Source organism: Sceloporus occidentalis, unplaced genomic scaffold, assembly GCF_023333645.1.
Source record: "Sceloporus occidentalis isolate IW3139 unplaced genomic scaffold, rSceOcc1.0.p SCAF_9, whole genome shotgun sequence".
In the NCBI taxonomy this organism is placed as follows: domain Eukaryota; kingdom Metazoa; phylum Chordata; class Lepidosauria; order Squamata; family Phrynosomatidae; genus Sceloporus; species Sceloporus occidentalis.
In genome coordinates, this window is record NW_028316989.1 from 35233077 (window position 1) to 35260669 (window position 27593).

At 42.9% G+C, this 27593-nt stretch overlaps 1 protein-coding gene across 9 annotated transcripts in view; it reads left to right on the plus strand.

Moving 5' to 3' along the window:
* LOC149307249 (CUGBP Elav-like family member 4) overlaps nt 1-27593 on the plus strand; it is a 199471-nt gene that overhangs the window by 64855 nt on the left and 107023 nt on the right. For 2 of the 9 annotated variants that reach the window (XM_089538739.1, XM_089538740.1), the window contains exon 1: nt 23674-23864. The exons of 6 other annotated variants lie outside the window; for them this stretch is intronic. In XM_089538739.1, the coding sequence (XP_089394865.1) occupies nt 23778-23864 (87 nt within the window). In that variant the 5' untranslated portion in view covers nt 23674-23777. Of the gene's footprint in view, nt 1-23673; nt 23865-27593 lie in introns of those variants that run through there. One more of the 9 variants, XM_089538741.1, reaches the window with a different exon arrangement.

Sequence of the window (27593 nt, forward strand, 5' to 3'; positions counted from 1 at the left end):
GATCCTGTCCAATCTTAAAGCTAAGCAGTGTCAGCCCTGGTTTGAACTTGCATGGGAGATTGCCAATGAATCCCAGGTGCTGTAGGCTATAGTTCAGAGAAAGGAACTAACAAAACCACTGCGGAATCTTCCTTGCCTAAGAAAACCCTATGAAATGTATGGTGTTACCATAGGTTGACAGGCAGCTTTAAGGCAAAGGGACATACACAAATCTGGAGGAATGTGGAATCAAAGACTGACTGGGATTCAGTTATCTGCCCATTGCACAAGATAGGTGTCAAGTGATCCTCCAGATGTTGTTGGACTGCAGCTCCCACCATTAGTTTTACCATGTAGGTCTGCTGGGGCTTATGGTTCAACAACTTCTGAAAGACCACAGTTCTTGTCTTAGGCACATTGGCTCCCATGGCAGCTTGAGGTAGAAGCACTGAGTTTCATGACAGTTCCCCAGAGATAAAGTTAGTTTTTCATCTCTGCAGGCAAAAGGCTGGCTGGCAGTTAGCAATCTGTCCATTGTCTTTAAGCAAAATACGCTGGCTCCCATGTTGACCTAAAGCATAGCGTAACATGGCAATCCCCATGTTTTCTAGTCATTCATGAAGCCACAGGCCATTTCTAAATGGTACCCTTGACATACTCCCAACTATATTCCAGAAGGCACTCAGAACAGCAGTGGCCGTGACTGCCTTTTGAAGGTTTTCAGTTCCCTCATAGTAACAGATATTGTTTTTGAGAGACTGGGTAAAGGGGTAATTCCTCACTGTTTTGCATTGAACAGTCATAGCTTATAGATTCCATGTCAGTGGGTCAGTGGATTGGTTCTGGGTTTAGTCCAAAATTTAAAGGAACTATCCCAGGTACTGAACCAGTTTATGAATAGGTTTCAGGACACAGATAGCGCCTGTAAAGTTGAGACGTAATTCCAAAGAAGTAGTCAAAGTGCTTGTATTGCATGGAAAAAGCAATCATCCAGCAAGACTAAAAGACTAAAATCACCATGTCATCCAAACAGCTGAACTGACAACTTTTCCAGAGTGATGTTTCTGATACAACAAAGGGTTGTCTTGCATGACTTAACTAACATTCATGAAGTCTGCAAGTTCAGCTCTAACTGAAAGAGACTTTCCCAAACGGGTTCCTTTTCAGATGTGGTGGACTACATCTCCAGCATTCCCTGCCAGATTGTGGATGGTTGTATCAGAACAGTGCTTCTAAATTTATCTGATTTGGGGAAACTAACCATTTTCACTCCCCAATTTGCTAGGAACTGGCATCATATTTATCACTTCTGGCTGCAGTTGTTTCTTTCTTTCCTGTAAATTCTCCAGGGACTGGCAGCTGATGGCACATTGACAGGCACTGGTCCATGGATCACCACTTTGAGTAGCCCTACATTAGACCAAGGGTGAAACGTCTTTAGAGCTGATCCTCTTTTAGTCTGAAGGCCAAATTCAATTTCATTCTAGGACTGTGGTCCCCAAACTGTGCTCTTTAAGTGATTTTGGACTTCAGGTCCCAGAATCCCAGGCTATTGGCCAACATGGCTGAGGCTTCTAGGTGCTGAAGTCCAAAATCTCTTAAAGGGCACATTCTGGGGACCACTGTTCTAAGGATTGATGGAACCACAAGCAGAAGAGAGAACCAAAATTATCAGCCTATTTTAGTTTACAGCTCTTATTGCCAGTAACTGAGCCATAGGGGAGGCATTGTAACCTTTTAGAATGAGGAAAAGCTGCAGAAAAGCTGGGAAACGCTGAAATGAATGGCTTGACTCCAAGTGAAAGGGGAACATGGCCCTCTGGGGAATAGAGGAGAGCTGGATTAGGACCCCAGGGAAGCAGGATTTGGCCCCAGGGCCTAAGGTTCTCCATTCCAGCATGACAGCGTCATCTCATTTTGCCGACTATTACAAGGAATCTGATTCACTGAATTCAGGAAATCAGAGGCAGCTGTAGATAGTGTGGGTCATATTGTCCCAAAGAGGGAACAGAACTGTTGTACCTTGGCCACGCTAATGAGTTGGAAACAGGACTTGCTGTACCATGAAGTGACAGGAGCAGTCATTTCCAGAAGGAAAATTCAGTCTGGAGATGACACATTTGCCTCTGTTTCTGAATGCTGCTTAAAGAAGAAGAAAAAAAGTGGAGAGTGCTGGGGAGGGATGTCATCTCCTTAAAACAACAACAACAACTATACTTCAGGTGCAACAGGGCCAGAGGACAACCCTGGTTGGAAACATTAATGGAAAGGACTTTTGACTCCTGATTAAAATCTTTGCTTGTTAACAAGAGATTATGAAAGACAAAGGAGGGCATACACTGTCTGGAAATAATTGACCACAACATGGAGGATATAGCCCTGGCAAAGGTGATGGTTGTTTCTCTCATTAGAGTCTGCAAGAGCCCATTAATAGCAAGATCAAGGAACCAGCCAGTCAGTGATCTTGCTCATTTGTTTACAGATGACATGTAGACTCCAATGCTTCACCTCGCCTGATGGAAAAAGTCCAACTGCCCTGAATTCATCTCATCCAAGAATAATGAATGGGTGGTAATGGAGGTGGTGGTGATATGTCAGAATTATCCAGAAAATATACCAGGATTCCAGGCAGAACTTGGAAGGTCACATCTACCATTAGGCAGCACTTGTCCTTAGGAGGATGTTAGAGAGGAGAGCTGTGTGCCTCCCCTGGGTCCCCTTCCAAGTCTCTTCCAACTCTGTGGTTCTATGATTATAGGAGAGGTACTCTCTTGTTCTCTTTGTCAGGCAGTAAAATACTGGGATACTTTGCACTAGTCCTGAGGTCTTCTTTCTGTCAACCAGATCAGAAGAACTGAGTTTTGTTAAAGAGGGATATGGAAGATTCACAGGTGTCCATCACTGGAAGTTGACTGGTATCCTAAAAATACTGCAAACAAATGAACAAAATACCTTCCCTAGATGCTTGGCAAGAACAGTAGCTTTTTTAACCTTTACTTAAGCATTTTATTGGTTTGTTTTGCAGTTTTATGTATTGCATTTGTCTCTGGCCAGTGTTTTATTGAATTATTTTTATGCTTTGTACAACACCCTGAAATCTAATCCAATGAAGTGGAGTACAGAAACATCCTAACTAAATAGAGGGGGGGGGGAACCCTCGATTGGCTCAAGGTCTGTTGAGCAGGCACCTTTGAAATGTGAGTTTGCTTGCTTGTTTTTTAAGCCCTGGTTTTATTCCTGAGCACTGACTCCAGCCTTCGTTCTTGGAGCTTGAGAAGTTACTTAAGTGTGGTTATCATTCCAAGCTCCCCAAACAGTCACATTTATAGTTAAAATTATACACCTGAATCCTATATCACTTTTTACTTCAGGTAACTTTGCATATGCTTAGCTAAGAAGCCGAGATGCTAAGAAACCCTGTTGGTGAATTGTGAAAAAGTGTATCAGGGCAATGGCAAGAATACCTGATGTGCCTTGGGACCAATGGACATCAGAGTGGGATATGCATTGGTGTACAATGTGCATTGGGCACTTTGCCGGCTGTGCTAGGTACTAACATACCAGCAGCCCTCTACTGAATACAGAAATTACAAAACTGACCAATTCTAATTCCCATATATGTAAGTCCATTAATGGTTGCTTTTGGGGGCTGTCTGGTTTAGAATAAATGGCTGGAAATTACATACAAGCAGAAACTTCATAACAATAGAACCTGCTTGACAGTAAAACAGACTTAGTGGTGGCAGCTGACTTTCATGTCACTGGGACAAAGTATGCACTCTGGATTTAGTTGGAACTTTTAAAAGACTTATCCAAGGTTCTGGACCCTGTCTTTGGGCATGTGTAGTCAGATCTCATAGGCCTCTAGATAGGCCTTTTGTCTGATCCAGGGTGGCTCTTGTAATGTTCTTATAACTGTTCCATGGCTAAATGTAGTTCAGACATTCTGTACAGGCTCTCGGTGACTCTGCCAAGGACAGCGACAGCAGCTCTGATGAACATGCCACTGTGATGTTCCACATTGCTCAGTAGGATGGAGAGAGCAGGGCAAAGCTCTTGGCCAGTCGTTGAGAGGGATGCATCCATCATTCCATCTGACCATCTTCAGGGCAAGGACAATGCTGGAGCAGGTCAGTAAGCAGAGTCCCCAAGGACACATGAAGAAGGCAGGCTTGGATGGAGGAAACAGCTCGGGAGGGACATTTGCTGTAGCTTCTGAGCTGCCTTATCCATAGGGTCTCCATAGTGGCATCCTGAATTCTAGTGGTTTCTGCATTATTTATTCAGTTGCTTAATCCACAATGAAGCTTTAATGGGTCTGGATCCTATGTATTAGTAAGGACTATATGTATCTCTTTTTGCCCACCTCCAAATCAACAAATATGAATAGATAATACAACTGGAGATGTAAATAAGCTAAAAATGTCTGTGATGTTACTGAAGACCCCACAGTTGGGCCTGCAATGAAATGTTTGTTTATTTTACCCATTTTTAATAATGTTCTTCAGCCAAAAAGACTTCAGGAGCAGCTTACAAGAAACCAGTAAGGCACACAGTCTAAAGATACATAACACAAGAGGAAAGGGGTGTGTGTGTGTGAGGGCATGATGATATCCTCCTTAAATTGTGTATTCCAGATGAAGTCTGAACAAAGCTAATTAGCATGATGCTATTACTTCTCTTGAACTGGACAGTACAAATGTGTTGCTGCTGCGTACATTTTTTTTTCCATAACATCACACTGTTGACTCATGTTTAGTTTGGTCTACTAAGACTCTTAGACATATTTCCAGGCATATTGGTGTTTAGCCAGGTGTCACTCATCCTCTGTTTGTGCATCTGATTTTTCTTGCTCAAGTATAGTACCTTATATTTATCCCCCTTGAAATTCATTTTGTTAGTGTCAACTCTGGTTCTTCAATTCAAGATGTTTTGTTTAGGTATTTTATTTATTTGCTTATGCAACTCATTTATTTTATGTAACTGTTTATGTAATTTTGCTTAATGTTTAATGGTGGTTGTATTTTAGTTAAGGGATGAGGGGTGGAATTTTAGTTTGTATACTTTATGTACTGTTTAGGTAATTTATTTGTTTGCTTGTTTAAATCGTTTATGTATTTTATGTGTTTTATGAAATTTTGTAAACCGCTTTGATCTTTTTGGAAAGGCGGTATATAATATTATTATTATTATTATTATTATTATTATTATTATTATTATATCGAAGTGCTGTTATTGTGTTGTGTGGACATACTCCAGGCTAATGCTATACCCACCAGCCATGATTTCTACATGGCATCATGGCCCAGCTAACTTGTCAGTGTGTTTATATTTCACTGGAGCACTTTCCCCTTTGCTTTTTGATATTTCCATAGAACTTCCCAAAGATGGTGAGAGTTCAGATCTCACACGTCTAAGTTTGAAGGGACCATTGCTTGAAAACATGCAACTGTGCTCATAAGGAGTGTGCATTTGGCCAGGTTCAAAAGCCACTTGATCTTATCCAAACTATGCTTTCGCACTCCTTGTTGGGGGGAAAAAGAAATTATTGGCTGGTGAAAGTGAACAGACAATTAGAGCAGAAGCCACATTTTGTCTCTCCAGCAATTGTTTGCTGATTATAAATGCAAAATATTTAATAGGATTTAAAGGACATCCAGGGTGAGTTTTGCAATTACTTTTATTGCTCTAGGATTTTAGCCAATTGTTCCTTGTTTTCTGTGACTTTGGACAGTGTAAATATATCCTCCCCGCTGCTCCCTGGCTGGACCTTGCAAGACAGGGTTTTTATGTTTTGCTTTCTTGGGATTCAAACCATTTTGATCTAGTCTTTCAGAATGCAAGCTTGCTTTGGCTACCTCTCTAAGATTGGGACTGCACTGAGGGTATGCCAGTGTGACATTATTTGCCAGAGATATGCCATCTAGTGAGATTATTTATTCCATTTTATCCTTTGTAATTTAGTTGCCACCATGGTTTGAAGTTGATTTCTTTCCCTAAAACAATTGAAACTAAAGACATTTGTCTGTTTCTGCACTAGTACTGGTTGGCAGCCTCCTTGTCAATAGGGCATTGTCTCTTCACTGGGTTCTTGGCTGCATCTACACTGCAGATATAATACAGTTTGACACCATTTTAATAGCTATGGCTCAGTGCTATGGCATTCTGGGATTTGTAGTTTTGTTAGATATTTAGCCTTCTTTGTCAGAGAGCTCTGGTGCCACAACAGACTACAAACCCCAGGATTCCATAGGATAGCACCATGACAGTTAAAGTGGTGTCAAACTGCATTAATTCCACAGTGTGGCAACAACCTTAGTAACAAACTTAAAAGTTGCTTTGGAAGGTGCTTCTTTAAAGTTTGACACAGATTTCATTGCTTCATGGACACAGATGCCACCACTCACTGCTGGGTTCCACAAAATACTATACTGTGGTTAGTTAAAAATGGAAGCAAAATTCCCCAAGGCTTTTCTCAAGGCTACACCAGAGAAAGGAGTGGAAGAACAAAGTATCTAACAGTTTTTCCATGTAACTCTAAGCCATTGTTTAGTGTTATGTCTAAATGAGACCCATAAATCTTTGCACTATGGCATGTGCTTTTGCATCTCATCCCTCATACCCACTTATCTTGCGAAGGACAGATGGAGGCAAAGCTTGGAAGTTACCTTGCAGAGGTCTATATCCTATAATCCAATGGCCAATGGCTATGTTACCTGGACTTTCTGGGAATTATAGTCCAATATGTATTATACTTATGCTGTGGGTGTAGGAAACCTTCTTTTGCATGGGGAGTTGCATCCTAAAGACTACAGTGGGCACTTGGCATCCACTGAGGTTTGGTTCCAGGACCTCTGTGGATACCAAAATCCATGGATGCTCAAGCCCCATTATATACAGCAGCATAGCAAAATGGCAAAATCAAGGTTTCCTTTTTTGGAATATGTGTATATATATATATATATATATATATATGAATATTTTCAAACCACAGATGGTTGAATCCGTGGATAAAGAATCCATGGATATGGAGGGCTGACTGTACATATTTTCAGGGTTAGTGTTCGGGCTAAATCCAAAAGCAGAAGGTGCACCATTTTCCCTTCCTCCATCCTTCTTTTTGCCCAGGGCTCTGTGAATGGAAAAAACAGGCCTCTCACTTGCCAGGGGTCTGACCTGTTTGCTCAGTTGCTCAGAATATATAGTGTTGCCAAATCAGGATTATCCCAAGCCCTGAGATATTCAGGCCAAAACCTGACGCCTAGGGAAGGAAGGCACCTGCTGATGGTAACAAGGGTATTGTAAAGAGACACAGCTCTATGTGATGTCAATAAGCACCTTAAGCATCAACCACAGAATATGCAATTCATGTATATATTTTAAAAAACAGTTTTGACAAATGTGGAAACACACACATACATGTTGCCAGTTCACAACCATCCCAAAGTTTCCAGGCCAAAACTTGAGACCTAGGGATGACCGCTTAAGCATTGTGCATCAAATGCATCAAATGCCAACAACAGTTCCTCACAGCTTCTCATTCAAGCTGTGAGCCTGAGAGAAAGATTAGGAGAGAGAGAATACATTTTCTTGTTTGGACATGAAGGCAGAAATCTTAGCTAAAGTGCACTTCTCAGGTCAAGGAAAATGAAGGGATTATTCCTTCTCACTTACTTAGGGAGATGGGATATTTGTTGTTGTGTGCCTTCAAGACATTTTTTACTTATAGCAACCCTAATGTTATAAGACTCTAACCTTATTGTGCGGTTTTCTTGACAAGGTTTGTTCAGAGGAGGTTTGCCATTACTTTCCTCTGAGGCTGAGAGCATGTGACTTGACCAATGGGTTTCATGGCCAAACTGGGGAGCAAAACCTGGTCTCCAACACTCAAACCACTATGCCACGCTGGCTAAGAAACCTTTATTCTAGCCTATTCACTTCCATCTACTAAGTGGATGCAAAGCAGAGTGGAAGGTAAGCCTTGGCATTATAAGAACTGGGAAGGAAGGAGGAAACTAAGGTAAATGCACAGACCCCATGGAGAGAGTTGTAAATTGCAGCAGTTAATCAAGTAAGCCTTGCAAACTGTGGCAAGTTGTACTTGCTGAGATGGAGATTTGTACGCAGCCCTTTTGCCTTGCCCTGAGCTTAAACTCACCAAAACTGAAGAGTTTGCACCATCTGGAGATGTCCCATGAAAACTGGAGACTCAGAACCAGGCCCTGAGATTTAGGAACTTCACACACAAACCTACCTTTCAAAACAGCATTCTCGATCTGAGATGCCTTCCCCGTGACCTGAAGACTCAAAAAAAAAGAGTCCAGGCTCTGAGATCTCATGACCTTAATAGAATCTTTAAAATTAGCCCTATGGTGACAGCAAATTGTGGTTGCCTATACCTAGTGTAGATGCTAATATTACTGTGAAACTATGACACCACACTCTGATCTGTGCTCCAAGTTCGAGCAAAAACTCTAAATTCCTGGGTATTGGTGGAGAGAGATTATATAACAAAACGAGCAAGGCTGTCCCAATACATCATCTGCACACAGACGCATAAGTGTGGACATTTGCCTTTAGCACAGAGTTGGGGCTTCCTATGCTCCACTGCTGCTGAACACATTCACTGCCCGGTTGTACTAAAAGGCCACACAATTGTCCTTTCTTGTTTGCTTATGGGGTAGCTGCTATCTACCCCTCTGCTTTCCTTCACACCCACCCCTTACCTGTGCAATACAATTCCACTTTTCTGCACATCATCATGTTCATCATGTACTCCTAGAAATGTGGTGGGCTAACAAGGCATCAGGCAGGAGAACTTTGTTTGATAACAAAATTGCTTGCAGATATCAGTGGCTTTTAAGCATGCTTCCATCCTCACCACTCCCTTTGCAGAGAGGAGGGAAACATTAGGAAATACTTCCTGAAAACAAGAGCTGTTCAACAGTGATATAAAGTATGGTGGAGTCTTCTTCTTTGGAGGTTTGTAAGCAGAGGCTGAATGGCCATCTGTCACAGAAAGTGCTTTGATTATGTTTTCCTGCATGGTAGAAAGGGGTTGAATTGGATGAAGCAATGTGCTGAAACTTGCTCAGTAGGGCTTTGGACATCCAGTGCACATTCACGTTGCAAGTGGATGTTCCATTTAAGATTTATGGGACTTGGAGGTATCTCTCCTTTGAGCCTTCCAGATGGGTTGGACTGCAGCATCCCTCATCCCCAGACAGCCTGATGGGGGCAGTAGTTCTTCAACTTTGTGAAAGTTCTTCTGATTGTACGAAAGCCTTAGGGGACCCAACTAATTTTATCATGCAAATCTGCATACGTGTTTAAAAAAATTGTTTTAAAACCTAGTTTCAATCAACTTTTTTAAAAAACTCATCAAGTTGTTTAATACACTTAGAGTCAGTTCAAATCATTTCTTGCTGTTTTACATCATTTAGAGTGGTTAAACTGGTTTTATTGTATGCCGCTAGGGTATTGGATGATATAGGGCACAATATAAATATTTTAACAAATAATACATACATAATAGGGCAGCCTTTCCAAACCTGGTGCCCTCCAGAGGCATCTGACTACAACTCTCATTAGATCAAGCTTTACATTTCTGAAGCCTTTTATTCCACCTCTTGGTAGCTTTATCACTAATCCACCTCATCTGTCATGTGGTTTTGAGAGGGTCAGATACACAACATACCTTTCAAATGTCCCAGTTTGGCAAGGACAATCCCAGTTAACCTTCTGTCATTCCTGTTTTCCAGCCCCTTTTGAAATGTACCAATTTATCTCACCTCCTCCTACTTTCCCCCCTTTGTCCTCAGCTGACTTCAGTTGCCGCAAACCAAATTCAAAATGCAAAAGTAGTTTGCACTCAGTTAAATCAGCAAAAGAGAGAGGAAAAGGAATATTGCCCTTCCCAGTAGGTTCAGGCAAAAGCGAACTGCTGCAACCTGTCCTACTTTGTCTGTCCTTCTGATGAATGCCTTTTACCATCTTGACCACATACTGATGTTGCTTGGTCACATGTGTCCCTGTTGTCGCCTGTGAAATGTTGTGGGGTCTGCATGCTGCCTGTTCCCTGCTTCCCACAAAGACACCCTAAGGAAGTGGGGAGAGGGACAAAATTAGGGCTGCACTGGTCTACAGAGGTGGAGAAAACCCTAAGTCAACCAGACGGCTTCTAAAATAAAAGATTAAAATGAAATTCCCCAGCAGTATCCTAGGAAACTGAGAACATGCATAATCATTGTCTTCCTCTGAGCCCAGATTAATCATTATGTTAAGTATGCTTTGGCATCAAGCCCCAGCCAAGTAAGAATCCTGGCTACAAGAGTAGTGAGCTTTCCCCTCTCCCTTTTATTCCCAGAGGTCTCCAAGCGCAAATTGTTCCTTCATGACAAGATGGAAAGGGCATTCATTTGTGGGTCTTTAAACCACGTTGCCATCTGCAGGAACATTTTTTTTAAAATATCTAACCACCCTGCAGAGAAGAACAGCCACGATGGCTGTGCGGTGGAAGATTTCTGTAATAAAACGTGCTCTTGGCCTGGTGGGAATGCTTGTGCAGGAAAGAAATGCTTTCAAATATTAGTCTGCAACTGATGGATTGGGCCTCAAAGTGGGATGGATCACGCCATTGGCAAAATCACCATTTTGTTACCCTTTATCATCTAGAGCTTCTGACTGGGGATTCTGAGACTGGTCTGTAACCCAGTTTGCCTGTTTTCTCACTAGCAGCCGCTTTTGAGGGCCATATCATCATAGAATTATAGACTTGGAAGGAACCTTAGAGGCCATCTATTCCAACTCCTTGCTTAATGTGGAATCTGCTATGTAGAATTCACAAGCAGCATTCCTGACAGATGGCCATGAAACTCCTGTTGCAATGCTTCTACTTTCTGAGATTGTTGTACTGCCAAAAAAGCTTGCACCATTGCAAAGTTTCTCCTAATTTTTTAAAATCAAAATCTGTCTCTGCATGTTCCATGCAAGAACCAGCATGGTGTAATGGTATGAACACTGGATGACGACTCTGGAGATCAGGGTTTGCATCCCCAATGGCCACGGAAACCCACCAGTTGGCCCTGAAAACCCAAACCTAAGGCAAACCTGCCATGGGTGTTTCTTGGCATGAGTTGTTCAGAGGAGGTTTGCCATTGTTCTACCCTGAGGCTGAGAGCATGCAACTTGCCTAAGGTCACCCAGTAGGTTTCATGGCTGAGCTGGGAATCGAACCCTGGTCTCCACAGTCATAGCCCAGTACTCAAACCACTATGCTACACATTACTTGTCTTTTATTGCCCTTTGTCCCTGGTCCTCACGTGGCCAAGAAAGCCTTTGCCTGTACTAACACACCTCCAGAACAACTAACTGAACTAGAACAGAAACAATGTCTGCTGCAAAATGTAGCCCTGTGACTCTTCCATTGTCACTTTTTTCCCTGTATAATTTTAAAAAATATCTTTTGCCTGATAGAGAAGCCACTGGAGCTTCAAAAGCTTGCATGATGTAGTTTGTACATTTTGGATGGCCAATAACGTTTTGCTCTCTTGTGGATTTTGGATTGCATTTTGCTAAACAGGCAACACGGTTACCCCTGAATATGTTTCCTGGAGCTTTGGTTGTTTGTGAGAGTTAATGGAGTTGTCACTGTTGTTAAGAGCTTCACCACCCCAATGGTCAACAAACAATTAGCTAGAATTTATGAGTGCGATGCATTAAAGGTCTTTGGGGTCTATGTATCTGAATCACTTTGAGGCAGGAGGCAGCAGAAGGTGTGCCTTTCAGACGGTTATTGTGGTTTCATTTCTTTGACTGTGGTTATTGTTTGACTTGTTTGAAAAGTTTTCCTTTGTACTTTTGAGCTGATTGTGGTTTGCATCATCCCACTATTTCCAGACTGTTGCATTAAATGTCTCAACGTACATTAAGCCTTGAGAAAGATGTTTTTGTTTTTGTTGTTGTTGTCATTGTCATCCCACCTTTCTCCCAATATAGGGACTCAAGGTGGCTAATAACAGATTTAAAACACTACAATATAAAAACAATACAATAAAAACAATTTAAAAACAATGCAAAAGCATAAAATTACAAAAACAATTAATTTAAAAAAATTAAAATATTAAAATGTATTAAAAATTACATACAACACTTGATCAAGTAACACACATAGTGGCTCATAGTTTGTACTTTTGGGGGACTACAGATATCAGAACTGCCTAGCAGTGTGGAGCTATAGTCCGCAAAAGTAATTTCTCCAAGCTCTCCGTTGGGTAGAAGAAGTTATTATTTGTGTTTGTTTTTAATTATAATTTTTATAAACATACAATCCGACTAACACAAAATTTCTGATGGGAACAGAGATGGAAATGTAAGGAAATTTAGTGAAACCAAGTCGAAGAATATACTGTAATGTTGAAATAGGATATACAAAGGCAAGTGGGATATTTTCATAGAGGGATGGCTCTGGTAAAGGGATATAAGGTGTTTAAAGAAGGAATGGAGATTGTATAGCGACGGTGGTGTAATGGCAGCCTCCTCTCCATATGGGGGCCGCCATCGTGGCATAAGTGACATGCAGCATATAGACGTCTCTGCATGTTGCTTACACCACGAGTGCACTAATGGCACACTCGTGACATCTTTGCGGCATCGGGAAAAGGACCCGGGTTTTCTGGGTTCTTTTTGGGGCGGAGGGACGCTGCGCAGTTTGGCTGCTGTAGAGTCCCTCCAAAGGAAAAGTGGCCACCCCTAGCCCGCCCATTTGGGGCAGTATGTACCGGGTCTATGTTTGTTTTTTCATTTCATCATTTCCAAAGAGGGTAAATCTTAGGATGGATTGAAGAATAAAACTTGGAAGTAAGGGCAGGAATCACACAGCCCTCTAGAACGTGTTGGACTACAGGTCCCATAAGGTCTGCCTAGCCAACATAGCCTAAGGTGAGGAGAGATGAGAATTATAGCTGATGACATCTGGGGAGCTGTTTAGAGCCAAAGGTGGGGTCCGACATGCATTTGGAAGATGCTGCTAAGTGCCGCAGGAGAGGTGCTGATGGCCACTGTTCATTTGCATAACTTAATTCCTTTAAACTGCATTCATTTCATAATACGTTTAGGTATGCTAATTTAAAGAGCCTATTAAGTAGCACTGAGGTTAGGAAAGATAACAAAATGCTGGCTGCAACGAATCTCTCAACGGTGAATATTTTGAAATCCAGCCGTAGGAGATGCTGCCTTATATGACCCGTGTCCCCTCCAGGCCATCACCCTGCTAGCATGTCACCAGAAGCTTCATTCAACACTTGGACAGATGCTGGCTTTCTCATTTGTGGTGCAAAAGTCTTTCTTTTTAACTCTCCACAACTTGCAGACCTTCCTGACTGATTTGACCCAGTCCATTTCTCTTGCGCGTCCCTTTCCAGAAGTGTTGGACTGCAGCGCTCATCACCTCTTATCTTGTCATGATGGCTGGGGATGATAGGGCTTGTAGTTCAACACCTCTGGTGTTTGGAGAAAATCTGTTCCAGAGCAAAAATAGAAAAGCCCTTTTAGCCTGAAGGGCACTAGAACTCTTTAGGAAATTCTAAGTGATTTGTTAGTTGTTGTGTGCCTTCAAGCCGTTTCTGACTTATGGTGACCCTACTGTGGGGTTTTCTTGGCAAGATTTGTTCAGAGTAGGTTTGCCATTGCCTTTTCCTGAGGTTGAGAGAGAGTGACTTGCTGAAGGTCACCCAGTGGGTTTCATGGGCAAGCTGGGAATCGAACCCTGGTCTCCAGAGCTGTAGTCCAACACTCAAACCACTACACCAGTGATTCCCAAACTTTAGACCTCCAGGTGTTTTGGACCTCAGCTTCCAAAAGTCCCAACCAACTTAGCCAACCATCAGGAATTCTGGGAGCAGAAGTCCAAAACAGCTGGAGAATCAAAGTTTGGTAACTACTCCACTACATGGTGCTGACCAAACTACAAATCCCAGGATTTGGTAGGATAAAGCCATAGCAGGTAAATCAGTATCAAACGGGAGGCCAGTAGCATCAGGCCATGTGATGATGATGATGATGACCTATCATGGGTTTCCTACCTTTTTTTTAAATTACATTTATGGCTAATCTTTTTTCTGGTGAGCTCAGAAAAGTGTAAAAGGCTCTCCTCTTTCCTGTATTAAACCTCACAACAACCCAGTGAGATAGGGCAGGCTTAGAGAAAGAGAGTGCCTGTGAAGCTTATCGCACACATTATTTTCCCCGTTATGGAAACGGGAAGAGGACTCTTGGGGCCACGTGCGACTGGGAAAAAATGAATTTTATCGCACAGCAAATTGTCCTCAAAATGGCCCGGTTCCATTCCATTCCACAGCACCAAGTGCTACCCATTCAGTGCTGAGGAGCATTAAATGTTCGGGTCAGAAGTTTTCCAACCGAGCAAAATAGCACCCCTCAGCACTGAATGCGGACAGCTTGGCACTGCGGAACAGAATGGGGCCATTTTGAGGACAATTTGCTGTGCGATAAAATCTGTTTTTGCCCGGTTGTGTGCCCCGAGAGTCCCCTTCCCATTTCCATAATGGAGAAAATAATGTGTGTGATAAGGTCCTAGACTGAGTTTCATGACTCAATGGGACTTGAATTTGGCTCTCTCATGTTCTAGTCCAAAACTCTAACCCACTAGACTTCACTTGTGACAGCATATGCATCCCCCCCAACAATTCATAGATGAAAATTGGGACATATGTGACCAAACAGGATAGCAAAAGGTATTGTATAAGGAGGAAAACCTTAGCTAGGAGAAGCGCAGCAGTTTGCTTTTGCCTGAGACAACTGGGAAGGGCAAGATTCTGCCCTTTCCTCTTCTCCTTCCCCCTGCTGAGTTAAGTGAATGAAAACTACTTTTGCGTTTTGAACAAAGTTTGCAACAACTGAAATAAGCCAAGGGCAAAGAGGGGAAAGTGGGAGAAGGTGAGAGAAACTGGGACATTTTAAAAAGAGCTGAAAAAGTGGGATGATAGAGGATGAATTGTGTCTGTCCTGCTCAATCAGGACAATTGGATGGGATGATATTGTTGCTAGTTTTGAAGAGAAAGTTATCTGTCAGGCCTGTCAGCATGTCTATGTGCACCAGGGAGAGGACACCGTTTTGTTCTTTGCCTCAGGCAGCACGATGCCTTTGGCTAGCCCTAGGCTATGAAGTGCAACATTGTTCCGCTCACACATGTTCTTTGAAAACAGTGTTGTATTGTCTCATATGATGTGGAGTTCTCCCTCAAGTCTGATCCACCTCACAAACGTTACAGAGCTAGCCCAAGAGCTTTTGTTGTATGAGACAAAACAGCAAGGCAGGGCCCTGCCAAGTCAAGATGCAGCCTATTGGCCAAGTTATTTTGGCACCTGAGGCAGGAAAATCCCGCAATTACTTCCCCCAAGCAGTAAAAACCTAACAATGACAAATGAAATAACTAGACATTTTGAGCCCATTAATGATACAATGGCTACTTCACCCTGCCTAATGGTAGGGCCGGCCTATGAGGATAAAAATAGAGAATTGTGGTGCCCAGAACTGGACATAGTATTCCAGGTGAGGCCTGACCAAAGCAGAATAGAGTGGCACTATTACTTCCCTTGATCTAGACCAGTGGTTCCCAACCTTCCTAATGCCGCGACCCTTTCATACAGTTCCACATGTGGTGACCCAAACCCATGAAATTATTTTCGTTGCTACTTCATAACTTTTATTAAATAGGTGTTTTCCAATGGTCTTAGGCGACCCCCATGAAAGGGTCATTCGACTCCCAAAGGGGTCCCGACCCACAGGTTAGACACTATACTTCTATTGATGCAGCCTAAAATTGCATTGGCTAAGTGTAAGCTAATTGCCCCCATCAATCTGGGTACTCATTTTAGTGACCTCGGAAGGATGCAAGCCTGAGTCAAGCTTCAGCCCTTTTGCTGGTATTGAACTCGCAACCTTATGGTTTGTGAGTGAGTGGCTGCAGTATAGGCATTTAACCACTACACCACCATGGCAGGTCTTAAAGGATTGCTTAAAGGACTTGCAAGGCTTAATGCACTGCAGCAATTAGCGTAGTCCACTTTCTCCTTCCCTTCCATTGTTGTGGTGCCAGGGTTCACCCTCTGCACTGCTCTGCTCAGCATTCATCTTCCGGCTAGACACAAGTAGGCTAGAGTAAATGTTCCTTAACATCTTACTTAAAAAAATGAAAAAGAATAATTTCTTCATTTTACTTCAAGATTTTTCACTTAATTTCCAAACATATAAGAACATATGACAAGTTGAGAGCAACTGTGCTTGGTCCTTACTGCACAGTGCTTAATGCCGTCACCAGGAGACTTCGCTAGGTCTCAGGTTTTAGCCTGGAAACCTCAGGGCCTGGGATGATCCCTGAACCTCCACTCTAAAAATAGTCCCTGGATCCTCCAAAGTTGTTCACCCTTGAGTTCCCTGGCAATAAAAATAAGGTTTTTAAAGAAATGGTTGTGAATGTCCTTCAACATCTTTGAGTGCAAAAGTGAGCTTTCAGCACTCCACAGACATTCCTCTTTGACTAAAATCAAAATCATCCCGCCATCAAGATGCTAATCCTGTTGTCCTGAGTTGTTTCTCCTGAATGGGTACTTGGAGGGAACGAGTTTGTATCCTGTCACTTCCACTTTAGACATTTTTGGAAGAAAATGCAGATAGACAGAGAGATGGGCAGGGTACTTCTATTTCAAAGGATTTCCCAGCAATTTCCTTGAGCCTTTCCTGACAAGGGATGGTAGAGCATCTGAACTTGTCTGGCTTGTCCTAAATTAATTTTTTAAATGGTTAGTGCTGAGCTGGTTTGTGTTTTCAGAGAGAAAGGGATGCATGACTTGGCTTATAGTGGGATCCTGATCTATCAGATCTTAGGTCTCAAAGGATGTGATCCTTTCAGTTCCAAACTTTTCTGTTTGTCTGGGCATTTTCAGCTAGTCAGTCATCTTACTGTATTTTTACTGCCTTTAACTGCTGTTTTATGATAGCAGTTTATGTTTTTTATTGCATTTTATGGCTGTCTGGCCAATTTTTTTGTTTTATTTATTATACTGTCCTGGTATTTTTCGGTGCCAGACCTGCCTCCAATATGAGGCCCTAGCACTAGCTTAGATCAGGAGTAGCAAAAATGTGGTCCATGGACCAAAAATAATCCCCAAATGTTTTTGCCACTACTCAAGATTGCTCATACAATCCCTAATATTTGGGATCCAGTTTTTGCTTTGCTCCAAAAATGATCAGTAAACCTTCCTGCCCCCCAACCTCCCCCCCTCCCCTTTTGAGGTGCTGCTTTCCTTTTTGCTATATCTTCGGGCCATTTGAGTAGCATCCTTAACCATTTGGGGGCAGCAAAACAAAACTCTTTCCCAATTTTTTGAAGAGGTAGAGGGGCAAAAATGAGGGATGCAGTCCTCTAAGAGTCCTGCACGTCCTGCAAGGGGCTGATGAAATCCTCAGCCTCTGCAAGTTGCCTTCCCTTGGCTTAGATGGAATCAGAAGGAACTCGTCTTCAAATGTTGGTCCATCTACCCATACTGAATCATATCACTGATCTGTCTTCTCTACTATTTTCTACTCTGACGTGCAGCAGTTCTTGAGTCCAGGAGCATCAACAGGGTATGTGGGGTGTGCAAATCACACCAGGTGACACCCTAAGGTCCCAGACATTTGCCGTTTGGCAGAAACTGACTGTGGCATTTGCCTGTGTTCCTTTAAAATGCTTAAGACATGGGGTGAATGGGGTGATGTTCAGTGAGAGGATAAAGGAGAGGGCCCATTATTATTATTATTATTATTATTATTATTATTATAAATTAAATTAAATTTTAAAATATTTTTTACAATTTGAATTTAAAAACAAAGATTTTACAATTTTAATTCTTTTAAAATTTCCATTAAAATCATCACATCTTACCAAATTTTCACATCAACTACATGAAACTGTGTACATGTAAATACATTTCACTTGTGCATATTTATAAGTATAATTTTAATTAGTTATGGATTAGGAAGTCCTTTGTTTCCTTTTTATTTTCCCCATGAATTCATTAGTTACCCTTAAAGAAGCACCCTTGGTTGTACAGAGGATAATACTGCTGTGTTAGTGTGTGTTGTAGTGGTTTGACTACATAGTGGGGATGAGGGCTCCATTTCCAGCTTGGCCATGAAACCCACTGGATAACCTTGGGCAAGTCACACACTCTCAGCCTCAGGAGAAGACAATGGCAAATCTCCTATGAACAAATCTTGCCCCCTCCAAAAAAAAAAAAAAAAAGGTTTATGCCTTAGGGTCACCGTAAATTGAAAATGACTTGAAGGCACACAGTAAAAAACAAAATGCCATGTCTGCACAGAGGAAACAAAATGTTCCTGCTCTTTCCCCTCACTGACCTTTTTAGATGATGCATGGGGCCAAAAATAGGTGAAACATGGATCCAGTCCATGCTCCAATAGTAAGCTGTTGGAAGCATCAGTGTGGACATGGCCTTAGAATTGTTGTAAATCCTACAGCTGGATAATGCATATGCTGTGAACACTTGGAAGTGCTGTGCAAATGTTAGATAGTAATAATAGTAGTACTGTCTGGCATGTTTCCAACCAGAGGTCCAATGAAATCATCTAGGAAAGATTTGTGTGAGGGGAAATCTCTTCTTTAACAATAGCGTGTTTGCCTTTTCCTCATTTTTGGCGGAGATGTTGATTTGAATGCTGACACCAGTCTCTCTCCCCCATCCCCTGCGCTGTAATGCATCTTTGATGGCCTGATATATTTCTGTGTAATTGCTTTGCTGGTGATTTATTCTTTATTTGAAATATCTTGGGAGAAGGTTTGCTAGTCCAAGTGGAAAGGGATAGAATATGAAGTAGGTTGACAGCAACGTTTGTGACAGTGTGACACTAAGAAGTGGAGACTTCAGGTTCTCATTCAAGATCCACCTTGCTCTCCGCTTCTTCCTAAAGCAATGGTTCCCAAACTTTGCTGCTCCAGGTATTTTGGACTTCAGCTCCCAGAAGCCCTGGCCAGTTTGGCCAACGATCAGGAATTCTTGGCGCTGAAGTCCAAAACAACTATAGGACCAAAGACTACTGCCCTAAAGCTATAATCCTATGGACATATGTACCTAGGGGGAAGCACCATTAAATTCTAGCAGACAGTGATGCGTCCCAAGATCATCAGGAGAGGCTTTTTTCTCAATCCCACCACCATCACAAGCACAGTTGGAGGAGAACCCACAGGGCCTTCTGGGTGGCTGCCCCAAAACTCTGGAAATCCTTTTCTAAGGGAGATCATGCTATTCTTTTGTTAACAGACCTTTCTATCCTGATAGGCTTTCACAACAGAATGTTTTTAAAGACTAGGTTGAGGTCGCTTATTGTGTGTTTATTTTTATTCTTTTTAAAATTGCAAGCTGCCTTATTTCCTAATTTTGGGAGAGATGATGATGATGATGATGATGATGATGATGACGACGACGACGACGACGACTGGGCTCACAAGTAAATGTTTGTAGGATTGGTCTGTACACCTCTGTCCTGCCATTTCATCTTTACATTATCTGTAAGTTACTTGAGGCAGGAAATTAATTTCTCCTCTTGGTTTCAAGACTTGATAAGAAATTAGGGTCTGTGCTAATCCAAACCTTCAACTTGATTAACACCAAGGGAAAGTGAATTTGTAAATTGGAAGCAAGAGGCTAGGCAGCAAGAACACACAGTCCTTTCATCATGATTTCAGAATATTACAACTCTATCGGCTCCTACCCAAGTAAAGGAGGATTTAACTATTGCATGTTTATCTCAAGTAGCACATAGGCTCTTATTTCCTTTGGGAAAAGTGGCCTCTAGAGGTAAGAAGATGTATGGTGATGGGTCTAAGGGGAGAGGAACATACTGTAGAAATCCAAAGCTTGCAACAGAGGTTTAGATGGAAACCTATCGTTCAAACTATGGTTTCCATTTCTGGTTCAGCAGGTAAGTGCAAACCATGGTTTTAGAAGTTGGACTGCAGTGGCAAACTACAATTTGCCATGAACCAGGGAGCACTAATTGAGCTGGAATATGCAAGAGGAAAAAGAGTGAACAATTAATAACATTTGCATGCCCAATGGCATGCTATGCATGTTTGCTCAAAATCCTCCTGCATCCAATAGCACCAGCTCCCTACTAAACGTATTTTAAAACTGCAGCCAGAGTTTCTCACTGGTAAGACATCCATTGCCTTACTAATAGTTCTGTTCTATAGAATCATAGAGTTGGAAGAGACCACCAAGGCCATCCAGTCCCATTCTGCCATGCAGGAATCCACAATCAAAGCACTCCAGACAGATGGCCATCCAGTCTCTGTTTAAAAACCAAAAAGATTCCTAAGGAGCAGCGTATTTGCATTTGTGAAAGTGGGGCTATTGAAGACACCATACACTATATGCTACACTGTAGGATATATAAAACCCCAAGAGATAAGTTTCTGAAGAGAAGTTTAGAACTTGTAGCTAACCAAACTGACCTGGAGAAAATTATTTACTTGTTAGCTAATACAACTAAGTCTGTTATGTTTAACACTGCCAGGTTCACTGTGTCGGCCGGAGCACCTTTAATGCTGCTGGCTTAAGGGGTTGTTGGAGCCTCTGTGAGGACCAAAGTCTCTCCCATGCCAGGGAGAATATTTGAAAATAACCCACTCTTCACCTGATAGGAACGAAACCGGACCTTTGGGTCTGCTTTAAGTTGTTCTTTTCCTCCTTCAAAGAGCGAGTTGCCGGAGCTCCCACAACTCGCTCCTCGTGCCCGAGCACGTCGGCCGGAAGATTGCTTTGTATATTATTGAGGCTTTATTTTTGTGATTTGATGACTATAACCTGTATTTGGTTGACAGGAATAAACTCTCTCTCTGTTTAAAAACCTCCAAAGAAGGAAATTTCATGACACGCCAAGGCAACATATCCTGCTGTTGAACAGCTCTGACCATTAGAAAGTTCTTCCTAATGTTGAGGTGGAATCTCTTTTCGTGTAGTTTGCATCCATTGCTCCATGTGCTAGTCTCTGGAACAAGTAGGAAACAAGCTTGCTCCATCCTCGATATGACATCCCTTCAAATGTTTAAACAGGGCTATCGTATCACCTCTTAATCTTCTCTTCCGCAGGCTAAACATACTGAGCTCTGTAAGCTGCTCCTCACAGGGCATGGTTTCCAGACCATTCATGATGCTAATTCAAAGGTGTCACTTCTGATGTGGTACAGTCCTCTCTAGCACTTTTCCAACCCACAAATGCATCTTGGGTGAGAGACTTTTAAAAAGTAAGTGCCTCCCCTTCAAATATTCCTTGCATCTACTTTAAAAAGCAGAAGGAAAACTTCTGTCTTGGCTTGTTGATCTTCTGTGTGCACAGAACCTTTTGAAAAGAGGGCACTTTCCCACCTAAGAGATTTCCCACATACTTTCTCAGGTTGTCAAGTCCTCTCGGGCTGTTTTGCACATGATGTCACATTTATGATCCATGTGTAGAAGAAAAATCAAGAAATTTCTCTTGTAGAATTCTAGAGTGTACCTCATTTTGTCTTCATTTCTTAAACATCACAGAGATGGAAGCAGAAGCTCCCATGTCAATCAGGAATCAAAATGGCTTTGGACGATTTTTTGGTGAATTTTAAGAGCATTTTTGAAAGTGCTGAACGTGTTTTGAGAATATGATTCGACATCTTGGCTGGCTCTTTCGAAGTTTGGACTAAAGTCAAGAGGTCTCTACATCATAGGCTACATCTGCACTGCAGAAATAATCCAGTTTGACACCACTTTAACTGCCATGGCTCAATGCTATGGAATGCTGGGAACTGTAGTTGTGTGAGACATTGAGCTTTCTATGCTAGGGAGCTCTACTGCTGCAACAAACTACAGCTCCCTAAATTCCATAGCATTGAGCCATGGCAGTTAAAGTGGTGTCAAACTCAGTTGTTTTGTTCAGCACTGTGGATGCAGCCTCAGTGTCATGCAGTCAAAAATGTTGCTGTCAACCTAACTGAGGCCTCACTGCCCCACTGACAAAGAAGCCACTACTCACTGCTGGCTTGCAGAGAATACGATACATTTTTAAAAAGAAGAAAATCTCCCAAGGCCTTTACACTGGAGGAAGTAGTAGGAATGAAAGAATAAAGCTCATCCATGTAACACTAAACCACCGGACAAGATGGAGTCCAGTGAATCAGAGATCCATTTAGACCTGTCCACTACTATACAGCCTTGGCTAAAAAGCAGCTGCCACTGTCTGGTCTCTTAGCTACTCCTGGATTAAAGCTGCATTGAGGATATTAGCTAGGGCTGCCAAACTAAAAACTGGAGAGAGTTCCTGTACCGTTAATGGTTGTGTAGAAGAGGGAATTTCAGCATGTGTTGCTCATGATCTGATTGCATGACACACAACAGCTGCACAAATTCCCTCTTCTGCACAACCATTAAAAGTACAGGAGTCCTGTCCAGGTTTCAGTCAGTTTGCAAAAAGGTAGCCATGCACATGTATTGATCCTAGAAGAAATACATAAATTCAATCTGGACAATGAGGAAATCAAAATAGTAAAAAATAAAATAAAAAAAATCCCATACCTAGGCCAAACATTGACAAGAATCATGACTGCAGTCAAGAAACAAGAAAACTAGGGATGGGAAGGGCAGCTATGAAAGAACTAGAAAAAGATCCTGAATAGTAAAGATACACAACTGAGCACTAAAGTCAGAATTGTTCAAGATATTGTATTCCTCATCATCGTGTATAGATGTGAGATTTGGACAGTAAAGGAAGCAGACAGAAAGAAAGCCAATGCATTCAAGATGTGGTGCTGGAGAAGAGTGCTCAAGATACAGTTGGCCCTTCTTATACATGGATTTTTTTATACACAGATTCAAGCATCCATGGTTTGAAAATGTTAAAAAAAAAAGTATAAATTTCAAATATCAAACCTTGAGTTTCCATTTTTTATAAGGGACACCATTTTGCTATACCATTATATTTAATGGGACTTGAGCATACATGGAGTTTGTTATCCACAGGGGATCTTGGAACCAAACCCCAGCGTATTACAAGGGTCCACTGTACCATGGACAGCCAGGAAGACAAACCAATGGGTCAAGCAGCCTGAACTCTCCCTAGAAGCCAGCATGACCAAACTGAGGCTGTTGTACTTTGGCCACAAAATGAGAAGGCATGGCTCATTGGAAAAGGCTAGGAAAGGTAGAGGGTAGAAGAAGAAGACTGAATGTCAGATAATGGGGGAGGCATGGGTTTTAGGGACTGAACAGAGCAGTGGAAGTCATAGAATCAGAGTTGGACGAGACCGCAAGGGCCATCCAGTCCAACCCCCTGCCATGAGTGTCTTGGAGGTGTCTCATGCACAGTGGCATCATGAGTTGGAGTTGAGGGAGCTAACTACAAACACAAGCCATGCACAGAATGGAAATGCTGGGAGAAGGAGGGAGGGAAGGGGCAGGGGGATCTTTCTCCCCCCAAGCAGCCAGCTGCACTTGCCTTGGCAAGACTGGGAGCTCTTCCTCACGCCCACCCATCCCCCAGCCATCCCTGCCAGTGGCTGACACTGTGATGAATTCAGCAGCACAGCTCTCTCTGTGTGCCTGTGCCTGTGTGTGTGCATGCGCGCCTGTGCCTGTGTGAGAGCCAGCCAGCAAGTGTGTGTGTATGAGTGGTGTGTGTGCCTGCCTGCCTATGTGGCTCAGCCTCCTCCAAAAAGCGCCAGTGGAAGCAGCTGAAGGAGGTGGGGACCATGCAATTGCCCCAGCTTCTGCTCCCTCCTGCCAGCCGGGTACCCCTTGTGTGGATGCCAGCTGGCTCCAAGTTCCTCTGCATCGAGGTAGGGTCTTTTGCTTCCATCGCTTCTCATCCCCCCTCTCCAGCACACATGCACACAATGCTCTCTCTCCTTCCTTCCTTCCTTCCTTCCTTCCTTCCTTCCATCCTTCCTTCCTTCCTTCCTTCTCCTTTGTCTTGTGTGGCCTTTGTTTGGAGAGCCAAGAGAGAAAGCCAGCTGTTCCCGAACACACACCCCAGGCCTCCCTGGAGCTGTCTACCACTTCAGCTCCCTGCCCTCTTGGTATAAGACCTGCCAGATGGTAGGGCCCCTCCCTAGAGGATCTTTTCTCTGTGTTTTGGGGGGAAGGAGGGTGTTGTTTAGAGATTTGTATGGAAAAGGCTTTGGCATCCCTGGTGTGTGTGGTTGTGAGGGGTGGCTTCCTGCTGAACTGGGGGAGTAAGACTGGGACTGAACATTGTGTGGCATGGAGGGTGCAATCCGGATAAGTGGGGGTGGTAGAAATCTCTTTTTTGTGATGTATTAGGGTGGAGCTGGTTTTTGGTTTTTTTACTCCAACTGATGCGAAAGAAGAAAGAAAATGCTCGCCTGTGTGCCTTAGAAAATGTGCTACTCCCCCCCTTGCTAAGGAGCATGGGGTGATGGTCCAGCTGTGCAGTGGGGCACATGCCCCCTTGTGTCTGTAGCAGCCTGGAGAGTGACAGTTGTGGCCAAGGCATGCATGCATGTATGCAAAGGATGTTCCTGATGCCATCGTTTGGGTGCTTTTGGGGCACAAGCATGGACGTTCATAGGGTGAAGCTGGCATCTTGGGCTTTGAAGGGGTGGCAAGGGAGTGAGCATCCTGAATAGTTTGCATCTGGCCAGTGGGTGGCAGAGAAGAAGGAGTCCTCCCCCTTCACATACACAGATTCCCATGTGGGTGTGGCTGGTGCATGTTTATATATGTGTGTGTGCATTCAAAATGGAGGGCAGGTGAGCCACTGGGTCCAAAGCAAGGCTCTTACAGGCTTTACTCAATGATGACGAGCCTTTAACAGCTCCCCTCTCTCCATCTCTTTCGGGTGGTGTGTTCCAATCTCCATCCCACGCCTTGAACTCCACAATGCACAGAGGCAGGGCATGGAAGATGGAAGCCAGCAGTGAAGGTGTGGCTGAAGCTGGAGGGAGGATGCTAGGCAAGAAATGAATTGGACAATGCAGGAAATCCCTCCTGCAAAGTTGACCTCAGACCTGGGCAGTATGGGATGGCGGTGGTCGAATCTGTAGTGAGCAAGTAGCAAGCATGAGTTTTGGTGTGTGTGACAAGAGACCAGAGCAGAGTTGGAAAATATTTTTTGAAATTTTCCCCTCCCGTTTTCTAGTATTATTCCTCAATATTTTTCAAAATTTTCCCCACCCATTTATTCCTCAGCCCCTCTCTTTCATACCCTCTCTTCCACACTACAGACACACATAGACACACACGGACACAAAACAAACCAGAGAGGCAACAAGAATTTGGATTATATGTCCGACTTGTAGCCTTCCCTAATTTTTGAATAAGTTAACGGTTATTAAGCACTGTGAGTTTATATTCATGCTATTTGTTGTTGTTGTTGTTGTGTGCCTTCACATGGTTTCCTTAATTTTTATTTGCATGTAAACCCATTTTTTTTATTTTGTTTCTTTGATAAATCTGCCGTAGGTCATTCTAGCTCCCACTGACATTGCTCACAGAAGTCACTGTAGGACATGCCAAAATTTAATTGGCATTGACGCTCTCTTCCATTATGGCATCAATCTGAAGACGATGTTGTGGTGTTTCTCATTTGTCCAAATATTATCCAGGAAAAGCAATGCTCCAGATAGCTCTCACTTAGCAGGCAGTGACGTTACATGGTCCATAACCTTGTAAGGGTTTAGTACAGAGTCTGCTTTGTGTTTCCCAAACAATCGCTTCCTCTCTTTATCTTCGCATCACATTTGGGATACGTCTGCCCTAGATATCACGTTTGTCCACCAACTTTTGTTACTGTGTGAGTCAACTCTGAATACTGTGGTTCCTGCAAGATATATGCACAAGTACACTTTTTTTGTCTCTTCCAAATGCTGCTTGGAGATCAGAATCAAATTCTGAACCAGAGGTTTTCATAATGTGACAGCCTTCTGAAGAGAGGGGATTTAGGTGCTCTTTGGGGTACTGTGGAGTTAAGGGGTATAGTGAAGACCAAGGGATGGTATCTTGCACCACAACTTGGAAAAATTATTTCCTTAGACCACATCTCCCATAGAGTTGGAATAGACCCCAAGGGCCATCGAGTCCAGCCCCTTGCCATGCAGGAATACACAAAGAAAGCACCCTCAACAGATGGCCATCCAGCCTCTGTTTTAAAAAAAACCTCCAAAGAAGGAGACTCCACCACTTTCTGAGGGACTGTGTTCCACTGTCGAACAGCTCCTACTGTTAGGAAGTTCCTCCTAATGTTTTGGTGGTAGTTTGAATCCATTGCTCCATAACTTACTCTCAGGAGCAGCAGAAAACAAGCTTGCTCTTTCTTCCATATTTCTCCCTTCAAATATTTAAACATGGCCATCATGTCATCTCAAAGTATAGTGGAGTCTCCTCCTTTGGAGGTATTAAAGGAGAGGCTGGATGGCCATCTGTTGGGAGTGCTTTGGTTATGTCTTCCTGTGGTCTCTTCCCAACTCTATGATTTTACAATTCAGACAAAGGGGGAAAATCAAAAGGGAGTATAGTACTCTGACAATTATATGTAACTTGACATTTTGTTCTGCTGGTTTTTATTTAGTTGTTGTTGTGTGCCTTCAAGTCATATCCAGTTTATGGCAGCCCTAAGGCAACCCCGTCACAGGGTTTTCTTGGCAAGATTTGTTCAGAGGGGGACTGGATTTGCCTTCCTCTAAGGCTGAGAAAGTGTGACTTGCCAAAGGTTACCCAGTGGCTTTCCATGGCCAAGCGGAATTCAAACCCTGATCTCCTGAGTTGTAGTCTAACACTCAAATCACTACACCATGCTGGCTCCCCAAGAGGTCTCTTGTAATCTGTAGACAACCAGTAAGGTCTACTGGTTTGAGTGTTAGACTAGGACTCCAGGAAACCAGGGTTCAAATGCCCACACAGTCATGGAAACCCACTGAGTAACTGGATAAATCACACTCTCTCAGCCTTGGAGGAGGGCTATGCCAAGATTCTGAATAAATCTGGCCATGAAAAGCCTTAGGTAGAGTTGCCGTAAATTGGAGCTGAGACCTAAAACTAATTGTGAGCAAAGCATAGCTCTGGAGCCACACATGACTTCTTAAAGTCACATGTGTTTTCAAGGCTGTTTTCATGGCCTTGATCTCTCCCAACTCCCTAGAGCTGTCTTTGCTTGGCCACTGCAAAACAGGTGAACTGGCCTTTCTGGAAGTCTCCAAGACAATACTTATTTTCTTGGCATTTTAGATTATCGGTCTGGCTCTTGGGGAATGCTGGAAATTGGCTTCCAGGCCAGGCACTGTTGCTCACCCCACTGGAAACTATAACTCAGGTAGCTCTTGCATGAATCTGTCACTCCACAGAGCTGTGTTCTCGACCGATAGCATCAGTTGAGAGGATCCTGGGAGTAACAGCCAGAGTGTTTCAGGATGAAAATAATCCAGGATGAATTTGGAATGAATCTTTGTTGTTCACATGCTGCCAAAAAACCAACTTACCCCCAGATAATCAATACCGGGCTTTTCCCTGATTTTTTAACAAAAGATTTGCATCATCAGCTGTGTGAACAA